Raw genomic sequence first — 19,102 nt, forward strand, 5'->3', positions numbered from 1 at the left:
CGTGCACAGCAACGAAGACCCAACGCAGCCAAGCATGAATAAATAAATTAATTAATTAAAAATTTTTAAAAAATTAGTATCAACACAAAGAGCATGAGCTATTTTTAAAAAGATAAATCTGACTTCATCAATATTAAAAATTTTGTGCATCAAAGGACATTATTAAGAAAGTTAAAATAAACCTATAGAATGGGAGAAAATATTTGCAAATCAGCAATTTGATAAGGGTCTAGAATCCAGACTATATAAAGAAGTCCTTAAACTCAACAAAAAGATGAAAAACCCAATTAACAATGGGCAAAAGACTTGAACATATATTTCTCCAAATAAGATATACAAATGGACAACAAGCACACAAAAAGATGCTCCGCATCATTAGCCATCAGGGAAATGCAAATCTCATTTCAGTGAGATATCACCTTTCACCCACTAAAACGGCTATAATAAAAAAAAAATTAACAAGGTAAGGATGTGGAAAAACTGGAACCCTCATACATTGCTAGTGGGAATATAAAATGGTTCTGCTACTGTGGAACAGTTTGGCAGTTCATCAAAAAGCTAAACATGGAATTACCATATGATGGTATTTCCATCAAAAAGCCAAACATAGGATAACCCAAAAGACTTGAAAACAGGGACTCAGATATTGTCTGCCAATGTTCATAGTAGTATTATTCATAATAGTAAAAAGTAAAAACAACCCAAATGTCCATCAACAGATAAATAGATAAACAAATTGTGGTATATACATACAATGGAAAATTATTCAGCCATAAAAAGGAATAAAGTACTAACATATGCTACAATATGAATGAACCTTGAAAATACTATGCTAAGTGAAAGAAGACAGACACAAAAGGTCATATATTATATGATTTCATTTCTATGAAATATCCAAAACAAGTAAATCCATAGAGACAGAACACAGATTGGTGGTTACCAGGGCTTGAGGGGCATGGGGAATAGAAAGCAACTGCTTAATGGCTAAGGGGTTTCCTTTTGGGGAGGTGAAAATGTTTTGGAACAAGATAGAGATGGTGGTTGCACAGCATTGTGAATGCACTAAATGTCACTGAATTATTTACCTGAACATGGTTAGTGTTATATGAATTTCACCTAAATAAAAAATTAATATCAAAAATTACAAAAAGAAATATTACTTTTCTCTATATTCTTTCAAAATCCTTCTAAATTGTTAAGTTGACAGCAAAGAATTCCTCTGTTAAATTTCTTTGCCAAGATTTCAAAACTCATTTAAAGATTTTAAGATAAGAAAGCAAAATACGTCATGGAAAGAAACATATCTACGTGACTGAAGATGTATCCCCCACCATGCCAAGGTCTTGATACCACATGTAAACATCTGTCAATTATTTTCACTGGAATGTAACTAGTATTAAGTTTTCAGCTTTAGCCAACATGACATGATGTATTTTTTACAGAATATTTTTAAAAGCTCAAAATAAAAAATATTTTCTGTCAAACATGGTATACAATTATACAGTAAGAAAAAAGCCAAAAAAATTATTTTGCTAACCAGGCTGCAACTTCATAATTCCTATTTGGGTCTTTGAGAATCGTCATGATTACCGATTATAGAAGTATTTTCTCCTACTATTAGCAAGCTTTCAAAGTCATTTTTGGAGAATCTCAATGTACTTCTTACATACAAATATCCATGTGTGTACTGTCATTTCTAAAATGGCAGGTTAATCTATACGCCATCAAATCTTGACTGTGATACTTCCTTGGATAATCCAACAAATGTGGACACTAAATTTCTTACCTTTTGCCCCTGGTGTTAATACCTTCACTCTTTTTTTTTTAATTTATTGAGATATAATTCACATACCATACAATCCATCCACTTAAAGTATATAATTCACTGTTGTTTAGTATATTCACAGGGTTGAATATACAACCATCACTACTATCTAATTACAGAACATTTCATTACTGAAAAAAAAAAAACCCATACCCATTAGCAGTCACTCCCCATTCTCTCCACCACTATCCTCTACAGCTTGAGGCAACTGCTAATCTATTTTCTATCTCTATGGATTTGCCCATTTCTGCACATTTAATAAAAAATGTAATCATACAATATATGGTTTCTTATGACCGGCTTCTATCACCTACCATGCTTTCAAGACTCATCTATGCTATAGCATGCATCAGTCCTTCATTCCTTTTCACAGCCAGATAACATTCAATTGTATACCACATTTTATTTATCTGATCGTTAGTCGGTGGACATTTGGGTTATTTATACTTCCTGGTTATTATGAATAGTGCTACTATGAACGTCCACATACCAGTTTACATGTAGACATGTGTTTTCAGGTCTCTAGGGTATTGACACTTATTCACACAACCCTAGTTGGACATTGTGATGATTTTTTTTGTTGTTGTTTATTTTTTTATTTTTGGCTGCGTTGGGTCCTTGTTGCAGCACATGGGCTTTCTCTAGCTGAGGCATGCGGGGGACCTACTCTTCGTTGCAGTGCCCGGGCTTCTTGTTGTGGTGGCTTCTTTTGTTGCAGAGCACGGGCTCTTGGCACGTGGGCTTTAGTAGTTGTGGCACCTGGGCTCAGTAGTTGTGGCTCATGGGATCTAGAGCACAGGCTTGGTAGTTGCGGTGCACGGGCTTAGTTGCTCCGTGGCAGGCGGGGCCTTCCCGGGCCAGGGCTCGAACCTGTGTCCCCTGCGTTGGCAGGTGGATTCTTAACCACTGAGCCACCAGGGAAGCCTCATTGTGATGATTTTTAATCTTGACCTCTGATCCTATTCAACTAAGTTCCTGCTGAATTATATGGAGGTGTATAAGCTCAGATACTACATGAGAATGAGGTCATTGTGCTACAGTTAAATACACAGCAGATAAAAGATAAGAGAATGTCAAAATCTAAACCTACATAAGAGGGCATATTAAACTTTAGGGAGAAATAGGACTAAACATTTGGATCTGTTAGTGTTTAATTTTTATAAATGACAAAGAACATGTTACCAAATTCCCAGTGAGAGGGATAAATATAAAACATTTCTGAGGGATAAATATAAAACACTTGAAGAACTAAGTGAGAAAGAAATTGAGGGAGGGAGAAGGAGGAAAAGGGAAGGAGAGGTGGAGGGTGAGAGACAGAGAAAGAGAGGGAGGCAGGGTAGATGGAAGGAGGGAGAATGGAGGAGTCCTGGGAGAGGGGAGGGGTAGGGGAGGAACGGGGAAAACAGCCAGCAAACTGGCTTAAAAAGTCATGAGAAAAGACCTTTATTGGTGTCTGCCATAAAAGCACTAACAGGCTTAAGACAGCCTAAGACTATAAAGAGATAAACTTCCACCAGGATTTTCAAATGCTCTCAACAAGAATTAATTAGTGGAATATCAAGTTGCCATTACCTCCATGCAGGTTTGCTGACAGCACAAACGGATAGGCTTTCATCCAGCTCATTACAGCAATAGTTTCTGGTTGGGTAGGATCTGTGATCTGAAAGAACTGATCTGGGAAATTTCGGTTCAGGTCAAAGTTGTTGCTGTTATTTCTGCCGACTACACTTATTGAATCTCCTGTATGATAAAAGATTCAAATTTAAGCCATGTTTCATTTATATTTTAATCCAATACATACTACTTCAGCTATCTTAACTCAAAGGTAAGTGTGAACACATCAGGCTTCACTATGATCAAACACACTATGATTGAAACCGAGTAGGACCCTGTGGGGCCTTCCCAGGTTAAAAAAGCCCCTCTGTATCCCGTATTTCTTGTTTGTAGAAAAAAGGCTTTAGTCTCCTAGGCTTTCCCTGAGTTCCAAAGAGCAGGTATAAGCAGTTACTAATTAGGGAAGCGAGGAAATTCAGAAGTAAACGAAAAGCAGTTAAGCAAGAAAAGTAATGACAACAATTCCCGATTAAAAACAAGAGTCCTAGTTCTTACTCAAGGGATATACATAACAATCTAACATGTATCCTTGAGTTGTTCTGCAGGATGTAAGACCCCGACCCAGTAGGGGAAGGTGACTATGCGCTGAGCACAAGCATGTAGACCCCAGACTGGTTGGAACCAGAAGGCTGATGATTAAGATTCCCGAAACATCACCCTGTTCCTCCACACCACCAATCAATCAGAAGAAAGTCATGCACCCTGTACCCTCACCCCAAATGTTGCCTTTAAAAATCCTTCCCTGAAAGCCATTGAGAAGTTCGGGTCTTTTGAGCATGAGCTGCCCACTCTCCTTGTTTAGTGCCTGCAGATAAATCCTGTACTTTCCTTCACCACAACCTCATATCAGTAAATTGGCTTTGCTCTGCAGCAGGTGAGAGGATCCAAGTTCAGCTGGGTAACGTAATTAAAACACACATCGTTTTTACATTGTACATTAAAAAAAATGTATCTCTTCTAGATCTTCTGAATAGAAAGGTAAAACCATTATCCTTTCATTTCTGCCTCTGGTCATACTTTGAGGGGAAAAACTCCAACCATACAAATTATATTAAAATATTGCTCATCTGTCAATAATCCACATACAGTGACGTGATCACAGTGTTGAGTGGGCATGTCTGGCATGAGGGGGACTCTATTGTACTGGTATACAGGTCACTAAAACAATGTAAATAAACAGACCAAATGAAAATAAAAAAGTTGCAGTATGCTTACATTAAAGTGAAAACAAAAAGGTAAAGTTAGTCAAGAACATAGGTGGAAGGGAGGAAGAGAAAGGGTTCAACTTAAGCTTATTCCATTTTACTATGGGATGAGAGCCCTATTATTGTCATTATAATGAGAAAATGAATGCAAGTGAATGAAGAAAACCTACTAGAGGACTAGTAGTAAGTAGTTCCATCTTTCAGAAAGGTCTCAAGGGAGGAATGTGGAAGGAATTGGTGAGGCTGACAGAGAATAAGGTCCTTAGGGAAAGAATCTAAATGATATATATAAGGATTAACCTGGTCATTCACTAATCGATTCTCTCAGTGTTCAGTCAGTGAGAGTAATAAATCACGTGGCTGCATATTCATATTATGGTATCTTTTCTACTCACTGGTATCACTGCCTGGAAGGAATCACAGGTTGGGAAAAGATGGATTCTCACTCTCCTAGTGTTCTGCGTAATGTGGCCCATGTAAGAAAGTTGCTCTCCCTGCCCTTACTATAATGTCCTAGGAAAGATGGGCTAGCCTAGAGGAGGCAGAGGAATGGGAAGTCAATAACTTAGCAGGTTTAGATTATACATGCATGGCGCGTAGAAATGGGAGTCAAAACAGAGTCACGGGCTTAAAAAATATTTGGTTTGAGATTTCACTTATGAGATAAAGTTCCCAATACAATAATTTAACAAAAATTACTGTTAAAATGGAACAATTTGTAAAAATCTTACATTATTTTAGTAAATAAGAGCCATTACCAAAGTGGAGAACTTCATTAAATGTAAACTTGATGACATAATTGTTGAATGAACTAGCCTATCTTACAAGAATACAAAAGCTAGAACCAATGATAAATTATAAGTATAAAAATAGGAAGAAATTTCAGGGAAACAACCAGTTCAAATTCTTTTCTATCCCCCAATAATTATGCCATATAATAATCAAAAAGGTTAAGCATTAGTAGACAGCTATTCTTTACCTTCCTGGGCCTTTTCATACCCATCAGGATTCATGGATGGCATAAGGTGAATTCTAGTGTTAAGAACCAAATCTGTTACATCGGGATCTGTTCCAAAGTTCTTACAAAGGTATTCAATGAGGTTCAGTAACAGTTCTCTTCCAACCACTTCATTTCCATGCATATTTCCAATGTACTTAAATTCTGGTTCACCTGAAAATAAAGTAATTACATGGAAGACATTTTTTCCTCTTCATTAATCCTAGACTCTCTCTACTTTTTCCCCAACACATACAAAGACACTGAACCAAAGATTTAAGATATATTTTGGCAAAAGAAACAGGAAAAAGCATCTTATAAAGCAGTCCTTACTAATATATACGTCTGAGCAAGCTCAAAGCATATATACGTATGTGTGTGTGTATATATATATATATATATGTATATACACACATACATACGTATATATCCCATATAATATGAAAATAAAAGTACTATTAGCAGAAAGAATCTAATTATGCAGTATGTTAAACTTTGTGCATAATATGGATTATCAAATGGATTTTCTTCTCTTCTAGGAAAAAATTGGTTACGTTTTCTTTGATCCAGTTATACATACAATAGGTGACCTTTCTAGATGAAGCAAAGCAATATCGCACATAGCTCTGAGAAGCAATCTGAAATTATGTGTGAAACTACACCAATTACCTGGTTCATGGACACCTGGATTATCAGATATCTCCATTACATAAAGTTCTCTTGACTCTACCGATTTTCCCAATGAATAAAGCCGGGTGATGTTAGGATATTCATTGGCAAACCTTCTCAAGAAGATTTCCATATCAGGGAAATGGTGGTGGTGAAAGTCCTGTGGCTGAACGGGCTGGTGGGAGGACTGTGTTCCAAGGGCACTATTAGGTATAGCAAGTGTGCTAGCAGCTACTACAACCTCAGTTGTGTCAGGGACTACTGAAGCCACGGTTGGCCGAAGGGGGAAGTTCACCTTTGTGGCTGGTCCTTCTTTCACTATTATGTTATGAACAGTCAGTGGCATATACCTGAAAAGAAAAATGTGAAAAAGTAGATGGCTTGGAGTTAAATTGAAACAGACAATGCTTTAACATTATAAAAGTACAATAGCCTTTTCATACTCTTGCACTTAGTCTATCGAAAGTCAACTCAAATAAAGATGTATGTGTAAATTCAAGACTTTTAGCATATTCTCTCACAAAGAATCCCAGATTAAGTCTTTAAAGAACTATTTCTCTTACCATCCTTTCAGGTTCCACACATTAGAATGCTTATAAAAAATTACATTCAGGGGCTTCCCTGGCAGGGCATTCCCCTGCCAATGCAGGGGACACGGGTCCGAGCCCTGGGCCAGGAAGATCCCACATGCCAGGGACCAACAAAGCCCGTGCGCCACAACTCCTGAGCCTGTGCTCTAGAGGCAGAGAGGCACAACTACTGAGCCCACATGCCACAGCTACTGAAGCCTGCGTACTTAGAGCTTGTACTCTGCAACAAGAGAAGCCACTGCAGTGAGAAGCCCGCACACCGCAACAGAGTAGCCCCTGCTCACTGCAACTAGAGAAAGCCTGTGCACAGCAACGAAGACCCAACGCAGCCCAAAATAAATAAATTTATTAAATAAATAAAAATTTTAAAAAATTACATTCAAAGGAGAGAATACAATGAAAAATGAAGATCGTTAATCCATTGTAACCATTGCTACAATACTCAAAGTAGGGATAAATGATCCAATTCTTTGCAGTGCCTTATCAGACTGACATTCCAACTACTTTACCAAATGGGAAAGTTCAAAATTAAAGGTAATTTATTTGCTAAAGGTAAATCCTTAGCAAAATGAGCTTCCAGAAATGTTTCCAGAGGAGGTGGGGAACCACTCATGTCATGTTTTTTTTTTTTTTTTTTTTTTTTTTTTCCCATACGCGGGCCTCTCACTGTTGTGGCCTCTCCCGTTGCGGAGCACAGGCTCCGGACGCGCAGGCCCAGCGGCCATGGCTCACGGGCCCAGCCGCTCCGCGGCATATGGGATCCTCCCAGGCCGGGGCACGAACCCGTATCCCCTGCATCGGCAGGCGGACTCTCAACCACTGCGCCACCAGGGAGGCCCCATGTCATGTTTTAGAAAGCTGATGGTGAGAGAGCTCTTCAAAATGTCTTTCATAGAGCCCTGAGTTTCTTCTACCTTGGTATTCAATTAGCCTTGCAGCAATGCTTTACACAGCTGACCATCAAGCTTTTAAAACTGTCCTTCCTCCCAATTTTACAACGATGCTTCATATCCAGTTGTATTGTTAATGTGACAAAAGATCCACCATAGTATTTTCTCATTATAAAGGGGGAAAAAATCAGAAAACAAGGAAAAATAAAAGCCAGATACAGTAAATAAGATCTCCAAGAGTATATTTCTCTTCTTAGATATAAACGGAAACTTGACATTTTAAGAGTCTAGTTTAAATTCTTACCCAGTTAAAACTGCTGTAATGTTATAAGTTCCAGGAACAAGTAATCGGTGGAAATCACCAAATCTTCCTGTTGTGATATTATGATTAATACCAGCCACTGAGATGGTTGCATTCTCTAAGCCAGCTCCTGTTACTGAATCTTTAACAAATCCTTTAACTCCAATGTGGACCTAAAAAAACAAGAATCAAAGTAGACTGCTCAATCAGTTTGGAAGGCAAGAGAAAATAACCTCTCTGCATTGATGCTAGAATTTTAAAAAAATAAGGTTATTCCTCTAGCTCCCTGAAATATTTTTCAATCCCTCCAAGTTAAAATAAAATATAGACCAAAAAAATTAAATCCTTCAATTTAAGTCATCTGAAATCTAGACTGGTAAAATGCTTTTGAAATTCCTTCTCCTCAAAGCCAGACTTCTGCTTTTATCAACAAGATATAAGTAATCATTTCTGATATATGCAATTAACCTGCCTGATACTTAAATTAAACTTATGTCCATGGTTCATATAATGGTAAAGGTTCTCTAGCAAATATGATCGAATAGCATTGTAAGAATCTGGTACTACAAATTTTGCTAATTATTTCAGGTTGTAAAAGTGTTGTAAGACAGTCAGAAGAAGCCCTCCAGAGGAAAAGAGCTGGGGGGAAGGATAACAGAGGCATGACTAGAATATGTTCTAATAGATTCTAATATAATAATTTCTAAATATAATCTACAATCTTAAATAATAAAAACAGAAAAATAAAGGGTATCTAGAATAAACTGTTGTTCATATACACAAATTTCTCCCTTATTTAATCAATTATTACCATATGCCAACCTTCCATTCAGCTTTTACCTTTTCAATCAATGTGATCAAAGACTCACGATTGTTCTCCCATTCTTGTTGAAGCTGCGAAGCTGGTGGGTACTTGCAACAAGACAGTTCTAATGTGATTTCAAAACAGTTGGCCCAAAGATAATTGTAATCTTGCATGCCACCTGAAACATGAAGGAAAAAATAAGTTTATTCTCAGAATTCTACTCTCAAAAAGACCATAGAAATTAAATCAGTCATCTCTGCATGTATAAATTCTCTTTTCATTAAATTGTTTGAAACTGGAGAAGGCTCTTGAATTATAGAGGACACAACAAGGAAGGCAAAAGGAATACACCTTGGAAAGGAATATACATAAAGGAAATATATTTGATTGATAGGATAAACAGTTATAAAGAGCATGAATATAATTGTTAATAACAATAGCAATAATGATAACCACTCTACATTTGAGTGTTTACTATATGCCAGCTCTGTTCTATGCCCTTCATGTGTATTAACATTTAATCTTTACAAAACTTTTTGAGGTAGGTATTGCTATTTCACCCATTTTACAGATGTGAGAAGTAAGGCGCAGAGAGGTGAAGATTTTTGACAGAATGAACATGAAGAATACTCAAGATCTTAAAGTTATAAAGGATATTCACACCAAAGCATTATTAAGGGCTTACTATTCTAACTGTACTCCCTGTATCCCAAAGGTGACAAGAAGGGTCTGGATCAAAATGGTAGAGTAGAAAGATCCTGAGCTCAACTCCTCACATAGGCACACTAAAATTACAACTACTTACAGAACAACTACCTCTGAGAACAACCTGAAGAATAACAGAAAAGATTTTCCACAGCTAAAGATATAAGGAAGGAGCCACAACAAAATGGGGTGGGTGGGTGGAGATGCAGTCTAGTCAGGGCCCACACCCCTGGTGCAACGACGCACAAGCAGGAGGAATATCACAACTGTGACAGTCATCCCTGAGGAGCAAGGAGTCCAAGACCTACATTGAGCTCCCTAGCCCAGGGTCCTGAATTAGGAAGACAAGCCTCCAAAATGTCTGGCTTAAAAGCCAGTGGGGCTTATGTTCAGGAGTACCAGAGAGCTGTAAGAAACCAAGTCTCTACTCATAAGGGTGCATGCAAAAATACACTCGCTCCAAGTCCCAGCACAGAGGCAACAGTTTGAAAGGCACCTGAATCAGACACACTTGCTGATATTGGATAGCCTCCAGGAGAGGTAGGAGGCAGCTGGGACTCCCCCTGGGGTCTGAGATGCTGGCAGCAGCCATTTTTGTGATCTCATTCTATCCTGCTGACACCAGCACTGACAGGCACCATTTTGGAATCCTCTCTCGAGCCTATTAGAGCCAGGGGCCTGCCTCACCCACCAGCATGCCCACAGTGGTCAAACAATGCTGAGCATCACACTCAGTCATGCCGGGGCCTGCCCTGACCATCAATGTGCCCAAGCAGTTGGCCCTGCCACAACAGAAAGGTACAAGCAGCCCTCATAGGGAACACCCCTGAAGTGTCTGCCCAGAGGGGAGCAAGCTGCTGGGCCCATAGGACATCTCCAACATAAAGTCACTTCTCCAAGATCGTAAGACATAACAGACCTATTTAATACAAAGAAAATCTACACAGAAAATTAGGCAAAATGAAGAGACAGAGGAATGTGTTCCAAATGAAACAATAAGACAAAACCTCAGAAAAAGACCTAAATGAAATGGAGATAAGCAATCTACCTGATAAAGAGTTAAAGGTAATGATCATAAAGATGCTCACTGAACACAGGAGAAGAATGGATGAACACAGTGAAAACTTCAACAAAGAGTTAGAAAATATAAAAAAGACCAATTCGGGCTAAAGAATACAATAACTAAAATGAAAAATAGGACTTCCCTGGTGGCGCAGTGGTTAAGAATCTGCCTGCCAATGCAGGGGACATGGGTTCGATCCCTGGTCCGGGAAGATCTCACATGCCGAGAAGCAACTAAGCCCGTGCTCCACAGCTACTGAGCTTGCACTCTAGAGCTCGCATGCTGCAACTACTGAGCTGCGTGCTGCAACTATTAAAGCCTGCGCACCTACAGCCTGTGCTCTGCAACAAGAGAAGCCACCGCGATGAGAAGCCTGTGCACCGCAACGAAGAACTGGATCTCCCATCCAATTGCCTATTCAATATCTCTACTTGGATATCACAAACCTAACACATTCTCATCTTCCCTAAACCAGTCTCTCCCATGACGGTCAATGGCACTAGAAGAATTTAGTTGCTCAGGCCCAAAGCCCTGCAGTCACATCCCACATCTAAAGCATCAGGAAATCGTGTTAGTTCTAACTTCAAAATATATCCAGAATCCCAAGATTTCTCCTCACCTCTACTGCTGCTGCCCTGATACAAGCCACAATTGTTTCTCCACCTGGATTTCTGCAATCACCCTTAATAGGCCTCCCTGTCCCTGCCCTAGCCGTTCTATGTTCTTTTCTCAACAGAGATGCCAGAGAAATTCTGCTAAAATGTAAGTCGGATGTTATTCCCCTATACAATGACTCTCTATTTCACTCAGACTAAGAGCCAAAGCCTAAGCCTCTGCATGATTTGTCCACCACCAACCACTCCCCTTCCCTCTCTAACCTTCTTTTATACTCTCCCCATCACTGGCTGTGCACCAGCCACACTGGCCTCCCCGCTGTTCACCGGATACACTAGGTACCTCCTGACTTTGGGTCTTTGTTCTAGCGGTTTCCTTTGCCTGGTATGCACTTCCCCCAGATACCTCTACTTGACTAACTCCCTCCCCTCACCTTCAGCTCTTTGCTCCAATTTCAACTTGATAATTAGGCTCACCTCCATCTCCCCACTTAAAGTTGCTCCTTACTTCTCCCCATCGCTGTCCCCAAGCCCATCTCACCAGCACTCTCACCCTTTTCTACTTTTTTCTTTTTTTTCTACAGTACCTAACAATTTACCTATTATGTTTCTTATTTACTGCCTGTTCCTCCTTGCTAGATTATAAGCAACACAAGGGCAGAATATTTGTTATGCTCATTGATGGATATTCCAAGCACAAGAACAGTACCAGTCACATCGTATTCCTTCAGTAAATATTTGTTGAAGGAATGAAAGTAAGTAGGCTGGATCAGTGGGAAATTAAGACTTCTGTTTTGAATGCATTAAATTTGAGATTCCCATTGACGATCCATGTGGAGATGTCAAATAGACTTTGTCTTCGTAAAATATATGTGCAGGTTTACCACTACCACAAGCCCAGTAACTTTGTCTTAACCTTTTTTCTTAGAAGGCAAGCTATCCATCTTTTGGCTTTCTCTTATCTTCCAGCATCTTGGCACTTACTTTGGGTCTGGAAGAAAAATGGTGAGATGTTGATTTTCACATCCCTACTAGTCATATTTAGTCATTAAGTGATGTAAGTCACCTTCAGTCATTGCTGACCTCTGATCATCTTTGGTAACTCTGACTCACATGTATACATGTGAACATACATATGTTATTCATTGTCTATCATATTTATTAATCTCCAATATTTACTATTGTATTGGTCACAGTACAATGGTCATTGTAAGTCATTAAACTAAGATTATAGGGATTTATAAATAGGAGACGTATTTCCGTTCAGAGTTTAGAGTCTTGGTGAGGAAAAGAAACACAGAACACATACAAATAATTTCAGAGCAATACAAGTGTGAACTAATCTATTTTTCTGCATATGTAAAACTTAATAGAAAAAAAATCTTCCCATCTAAGGAAAAAAAAACTTAATAGCTGAATTAAATTGCAAACACAATCAACTCACACTTTAATTATGCCAAAATGCAGTGAAGTAGACTACTTATAATACTACAATCACCAGGCTTGAGTCCTAGCATTCTTTTGTCTACCCCTTAATTGTCTTACTTCAGCAGTAATTTAAGAAATATTAGCTAACAGCAACAAGAAGACAAAGCTTACAGTCATATTTTAGAGTGTTATCTAATCATCTTTTTAGATGGAACTTTAATAGGACTGTAACTAGCCAGCTCCAATCAGTAACACATATAAACATATGCCCAGGGTAAGGGGCGGGGAGAAAGGACAGAAGTCTTTTAAAAATAAGACCTAATTCACAGAGAAGAAACTACATTCAGTGGCCTCTGGTCCTACAGATCACATTTTATATAAATAGTGATTTTGTAACATATAACTCTACGAACAATCTAAAACTAAATGTCTGATTCATGATGACAAATCTCTTTTTGTAGATTCTATAGATTTGGGGAAATATTACAGTGAATAATGTACCTAACTGTAACACGTCTTCATAGAATTAATATTAACTTTACCATGTGGAACCTAGTGGAGATATAAAATAGAATATTAATTAAATCTTGACATATGTTTCCCAAATTTTCCTTTGATAAGACACTACTCAACAGAAAGTCATGTAAAATGATGTTGGAAATAAAAGGATGACTGTGTAAAAACAATACAAAATGTCTTTCCTATATTTCAGCAATAATCAGAAAATGTAACAGAAAAAAGATGCCAGCATCAAAACCCACAACATGTATAGGATTAAATGTAATAAAATGCATAATATAAATCAACATTATAAATTCTACTGAGGGATGTAAATTTCATGCTTCCAGATAGGAGGCTTATAACAATATCAAATGTCCCTGAAATTAATTTACAAGCATCATGCAGAAAAATAGATATTTATTGGAACTGGACAAAATGATCTGGAATTTGGAAAAATAAATGGGTGAGAATATCCAAGAAAACATTAAAAAATTAAAATGATAATAGAGACTTGCATTGCCAGATATTACAATGTATTATAAAACCATATTTACTAAAGCAGTGCAATTAAGATGTCAAAATAAATAGACTGGCAGAACAAAATAGAAAGCACAGTAACAGAAACAAAAGCATTTGGGATATAATTAAAGACATTTAAAACCAACGGGGAAAGAATTAGTAACTGTTACATGGATAACTGGTTAACTGTGTGACAAAAATATAGGTGAGATTTACCTCAGATCATACTAAATAAAGTCTTAAGTCCACATGGAACATGATGTAAAAATGTAGCCATAAACAAAATCAGAAGCCAACTAGTATTTTTATACTCTCAGGATGAGGAAAGCCTTTCTAAGTACGACAGCAAACTAGTATAAAGCCATAAATGATAGATTTAACTACCTAAAAATTGTAAACTACCTGTTGATCAAAAAACTGCCTTAAAAAAGTAAAAAAAAAACAAAAAAACAAAAAAAAACTGAAAAAAAAACACAGATAAAAATAAAGGTGTATAGAATATTGCTGGGTAACAATTTAGCAATATGTATATAAAATCTTTAAAGTAGGCATGACCTTAACACAGAAATTCATTTTCCAGGAATTTATTTTAAGATAACAGCTACAGTGATAAGGACTATAGTGTTTAACTTGAAGGAGAATAAAACGGGGAACAACCTGAAGGTCCAAAAATGGTGGACCAGTTTAGTAAATATGATATAAAGTGAGCTACTATGCAATAATTTAAAATGTTACAGACACACACTTATGGTCATGATATTTACCATGTAATAATAAAAAAGGTTATAAAACAGCATATACAAGATACATCTTTTTGTAAGATACTTTAAATTTTATTCTTCTTTGAAGCCTACAGAGTTTCTCAGTTCCCCTTTACCCAAGTATGAAGTAACCGATCCAAAACAACTTTGACAATCTCTCTGATCTACATGCTGCTTTACAGCTTTTTCTAAAACTCAGGTTTATTGTGGTAAAATTTATACACTGTAATCCCTTTTAAATGTACAGTGCAATGTGTCCAGTCATATAACCATTTCCACAATCAAGATACAGAACATTTGCATCACCCCAGAAAGTTCCCTCCCCTCTGGTCCCAGGCCCTGGGCAACCACTAATCTAATTTCTTTCCCTATATTTTTGCCTTCTCCAGAATTTCATATAAATGAAGTCATACAATGTATAGTCTTTTGTATCAGGCTTCTTGCACTTAGCCTAACACTTTTGATATTCATTCATATTGTTATATATACAAATTCTCCTTTTTATTATTATATATTCCATTGTATGGATATAGTACAATTTGTTTATCCATTCACTATGTGGCAGGTATTTGACTTGGTTTCAGCTTTGGGCGATTATGAATAAAACTGTGCCTAAGTCTTAGTGTCGACATATTTTTTCATGTCTTTTGGGTAAATACCTAGGAGAAGCATGGTTGCATCATGTGGTCAGTGTAAATTTAACTTCATAAGAAACTGTCAAACTGTTTTCCAAAGTGTCTGTACCATTTCACATTCCCCCCATCAAGGTATGAATGTTCCAGTTGCTCTGCAACCTTAACTAACAAGCTGCTCAAGCAACTGGTCAGCCTTTTTAAATTTTAAGCATCCTGGTGGGTGTGTAGTGGTATCTCATTGTGGTTTCAATCTGTATTTCCCTGACAACTAATGACAGTTGACACCCTATGATGTCTTTATTCATGATCTATTTTGGGAGACCTTGGAAGCCAGAGATTATGAGACTGCAGACAGAAGAGAGCTCAAAAAAGGGATTCTATAAAGTTTCTATGAACTCCTGGGCTCAACTATGAATTGCACATGTAAGGGTCTGACCCTAAACAACATACCAAAAGCACTGGGAATTGATCTACAGAACAGACCACTGACCAGGTCTCAGACTGCTCCCTGGGTGGTGCTCACATAGGACAGATCTGAACAGGCAGTGTAAAGGTTTTGAAAACTGAACTGACATTGGAATCACAGCCTAAAAAAGGCGAGTCAAAACTCACAACGGAACAAGTCTGATAGTGGGTCATTCACTGTCAGAACAAATAAACAAAAAGTTACCATTTTTATAGGGTTTAAACAAGACTCAGATTTTATAACCTAAGATTCAAAATGTTCAGAATATAATCCAAAATTATTTGACATTTAAAGAACTAGTCAAATGTCAACAACTTGCAAGGAAAAAATAATCAATACATACCAACCCCAAGATTACCCAGATGTTGGAATTATCAGACTAACCTTAAAGTAATTATTATAGCCATGCTTTAAGGAAGTAAGATTAAACATTCTTGAAATGAAATAAAAGAAACAAACAGAAGATGTAAAAAAGAACAAAATAGAAAGTTCAGAAGTAAAAAATATAAACAAAAATTTTAAGTTTACTGGATGAGTTCAACAGAAGAATGGAACTGACAAAGATAAAGAGGGTTAACTTGAAGATAAATAGAAATTACCTAATCTGAATACAGAGGAAAAAAAAAAAGAACAGAGTTTTAGGGACACACCAAAAAGTCCAATATTCTTGCCACTGGAGTCTCAAAAGGAGAGAGAAAAGAGTGCTATGCTGAAAAAAAAAGTGTTGAGGAAATAATGGCTGAAAACTTCCCAAATCTGGCAAAAGACATAAACTTATACTTCAAAAGCTCAGCAAATCTCAAAGAAGTTCACGCCTAGATCCTTCTTGTCAAACTACTGAAATACAAAGACAAAGGAAAAAATCTTGAAAGTAGTCAGAGAAAAATGATACATTTATATAGGGAAACAATTTAAATGACTGTGAATTTCTCGTCAGAAGCCATGAAGGCCAGAAGGCAATGGCACAAAACAATTTTTTAAAAAAAAGAAAAAGAATAGTCAACCCAGAACCTAGAGTTTTATATCCAGGGAAAATATCCTTCAGGAACAAAGGCAGAAATAGATATTCTCAGTGAAGGAAAGCAAAAAGGATCCACCACAAGCAGACTTCCTTTAAAAGAAATGTTAAAGGAAGTTCTTCAGGTAGAAGAGAAATGATAGCAGAGAAAAACTTGGAACTTTAGGAATGAAAAAACAGAAATGGTAAATATCTGGGTAAATATAATAAACTTTTTTTCTTCTTTTAAGTTTTCAAAAATATGTATATCAGTTGAAAGCAAAAATCATAACACTGGTGGGGGTTTTAAGGTACGTATATAAAAAATATACATATAATAAAACTGCCACATAAAGTCGGGGAGGGTAAAGGGTGTGGTGGTACGATTTGTACGTTCTTCTTGAGGTGGTAAAATATTACTTCTAGGTAGAACTGTCAAAAGTTAAGTATGTATATTGTAATTCCCAGAGCAACTACCAAAACAAACTTTACGAAGAGATATAGTTAAAATACTACAGTTAAAATGATATGATAAACATCCAAACAATACAACAGAAGGCAGGAAAGAGGAAGCAATGGAATAAAAAACAGAGGGACAAACAGGAAAATAATAAAAAGGTAGACCTTAAACCAAACACATCAACAATTATATTCAATATAAATGGTGCAAATGCACCAGCTAAAAGAAATTGTCAAATTGAATTAAAAAACAAGTCCCAACCACAATATATGCTCACTTTAAATATAATGGTATAGTATGTTAAAAGAATGGAAAAAATATACCATGCAAACACAAATCAAGTATTAATATCATATAAAGTAGAATTCAGAGCAAGGAAAAGTGCCAGGTATAAAGAGGGATAGTACGTAATGTTAAAAGAGTCAATTCACCAAGACAATATAACAATCCTAAATGTGGCACCTAACAAAAGAACTTCAAAACACATGATACAAAAACTGATAGTACTAAAAGAAGAAATGAATAAATCCACAATTATAGTTGCAGACTTCAGTATTCCTCTCTCAGTAATCAACAGAAAAAGTAGACAGAAAATCAGCAAAGGCTAGACAAGAATCGAAAAACAGCATCACTTAACTAGATCTAAATGACATTTATAGTAGATCCTACCCAACCACAGCAGAATACACATTCTTTTCAAGTACATGTGGAATATTTACCAAGACAGACCATATCCTGGGTCATAAAACAAAGATAAAAGATTTAAAAGAACTGAAATTATACAAAGTATGTTCTTTGACATATGGAATTACACAGAAATCAGTAACAGAAAGATACACACAAAATAGCCTTCTCTCAATGAAATCTCATAAAAATAAAGCACATTTCCTCTGAGTCTATAATAATGAGCCAGTCCCAGAAGGCAATTAGTGAGCCATGATATACACCTTAATCTACCTCTTTTGAAATCGTAGGAGTCAATCAATGTCAGAAGAGTAGCAAACTAACTTTTAGTTTGCAAGACAAAAATGATAAAGCTATCCTAACTTCAGAATATCAAAAAAGTCTTTATTCACCAACTTCAAGTTTTAGTTTAAAAATTACTTTTAAAAATCATCTAAAAAACTGGAAACAAATGGGGATATTAACTGAGTTATGAATAATTTAAGATTTTTTTTCAAGATGCCACAAATAGGCATTATTTGCCATCTGTATTAAACTTGACATTATTTTTCCAATACTAAATGTCAAAGACTGTATAATAAGTAATCTTAGCTAAGTAGCTGGTCCAGATCCGTTGTCTTGATTTTTTTCTTAACAGAAAACCTACTTATGCAAAGCTAAAGCTAGAGTTCACTGTCACAGAGAACACTGATCTGCAGATAGGCCTGACATTTCTGACAGCTGCAGCTACTACCAGATTCAGTTAATACATTTGTTTATTTTTTAAGCTGATATGTTATGTGGCTCAACATAGACTAAAGGATAAAATGTCTGATTTCAGAACATTATCCAGTCAAAGAAAATTTTAATTTTGGGAATGAAACATTCACCATAGGCATACCTCAAAGCAATAACATTACTCATTAACAATCATAAATAATCAAGCCTCTAAAATCCATTAGTCTCTTACTGGGCTATCTAAACCAATGACCTTCGAACTTTTTTATTCATAGGAAAATAATCTTGAAAAATTAGCAACATTTCACACATTTTAAAGTTGGTACCTAAAAGTTTTGATTTTAAATTTAAATAGTAACAATGTAATTTCTTGCACAATGTAAATTTTTATTTTTTAAATAAAGCCTTTACATTGTTATTTTAGGTGGATTCAAATAAATAAAAATACTACAGAGATTTGATTACTAGAATCATCTTTTAAAACTTGCATGAACATTCTTCTTCAACAGGAGGAATTTTATAGCTTTCTTTTGTAAAAGAAACTTGAACTTTTATTTCCATTCCACTTGCTCCACAGATTGTTATTCAAATGGGACATACTTTTTTTTTAATAGATCTTTATTGGAGTATAATTGCTTTGCAATACTGTGTTAGTT

General features: G+C 36.5%; 1 protein-coding gene across 1 annotated transcript in view; it reads right to left on the reverse strand.

The window, feature by feature from the left end:
* CPD (carboxypeptidase D) overlaps positions 1-19,102 on the reverse strand; it is a 61,340-nt gene that overhangs the window by 26,943 nt on the left and 15,295 nt on the right. Inside the window, exons 3-7 of the mRNA XM_082604913.1 lie at positions 8,932-9,074; positions 8,095-8,264; positions 6,311-6,660; positions 5,624-5,815; positions 3,398-3,565 (exon numbers count right to left, since the gene is read on the reverse strand). Coding sequence (XP_082461039.1) covers positions 3,398-3,565; positions 5,624-5,815; positions 6,311-6,660; positions 8,095-8,264; positions 8,932-9,074 — 1,023 coding nt within the window. The remainder of the gene's footprint in view (positions 1-3,397; positions 3,566-5,623; positions 5,816-6,310; positions 6,661-8,094; positions 8,265-8,931; positions 9,075-19,102) is intronic.

The sequence above is a fragment of the Mesoplodon mirus genome (genome assembly GCF_964341445.2).
Source record: "Mesoplodon mirus genome assembly, chromosome: 18".
Lineage (NCBI taxonomy): Eukaryota > Metazoa > Chordata > Mammalia > Artiodactyla > Ziphiidae > Mesoplodon > Mesoplodon mirus.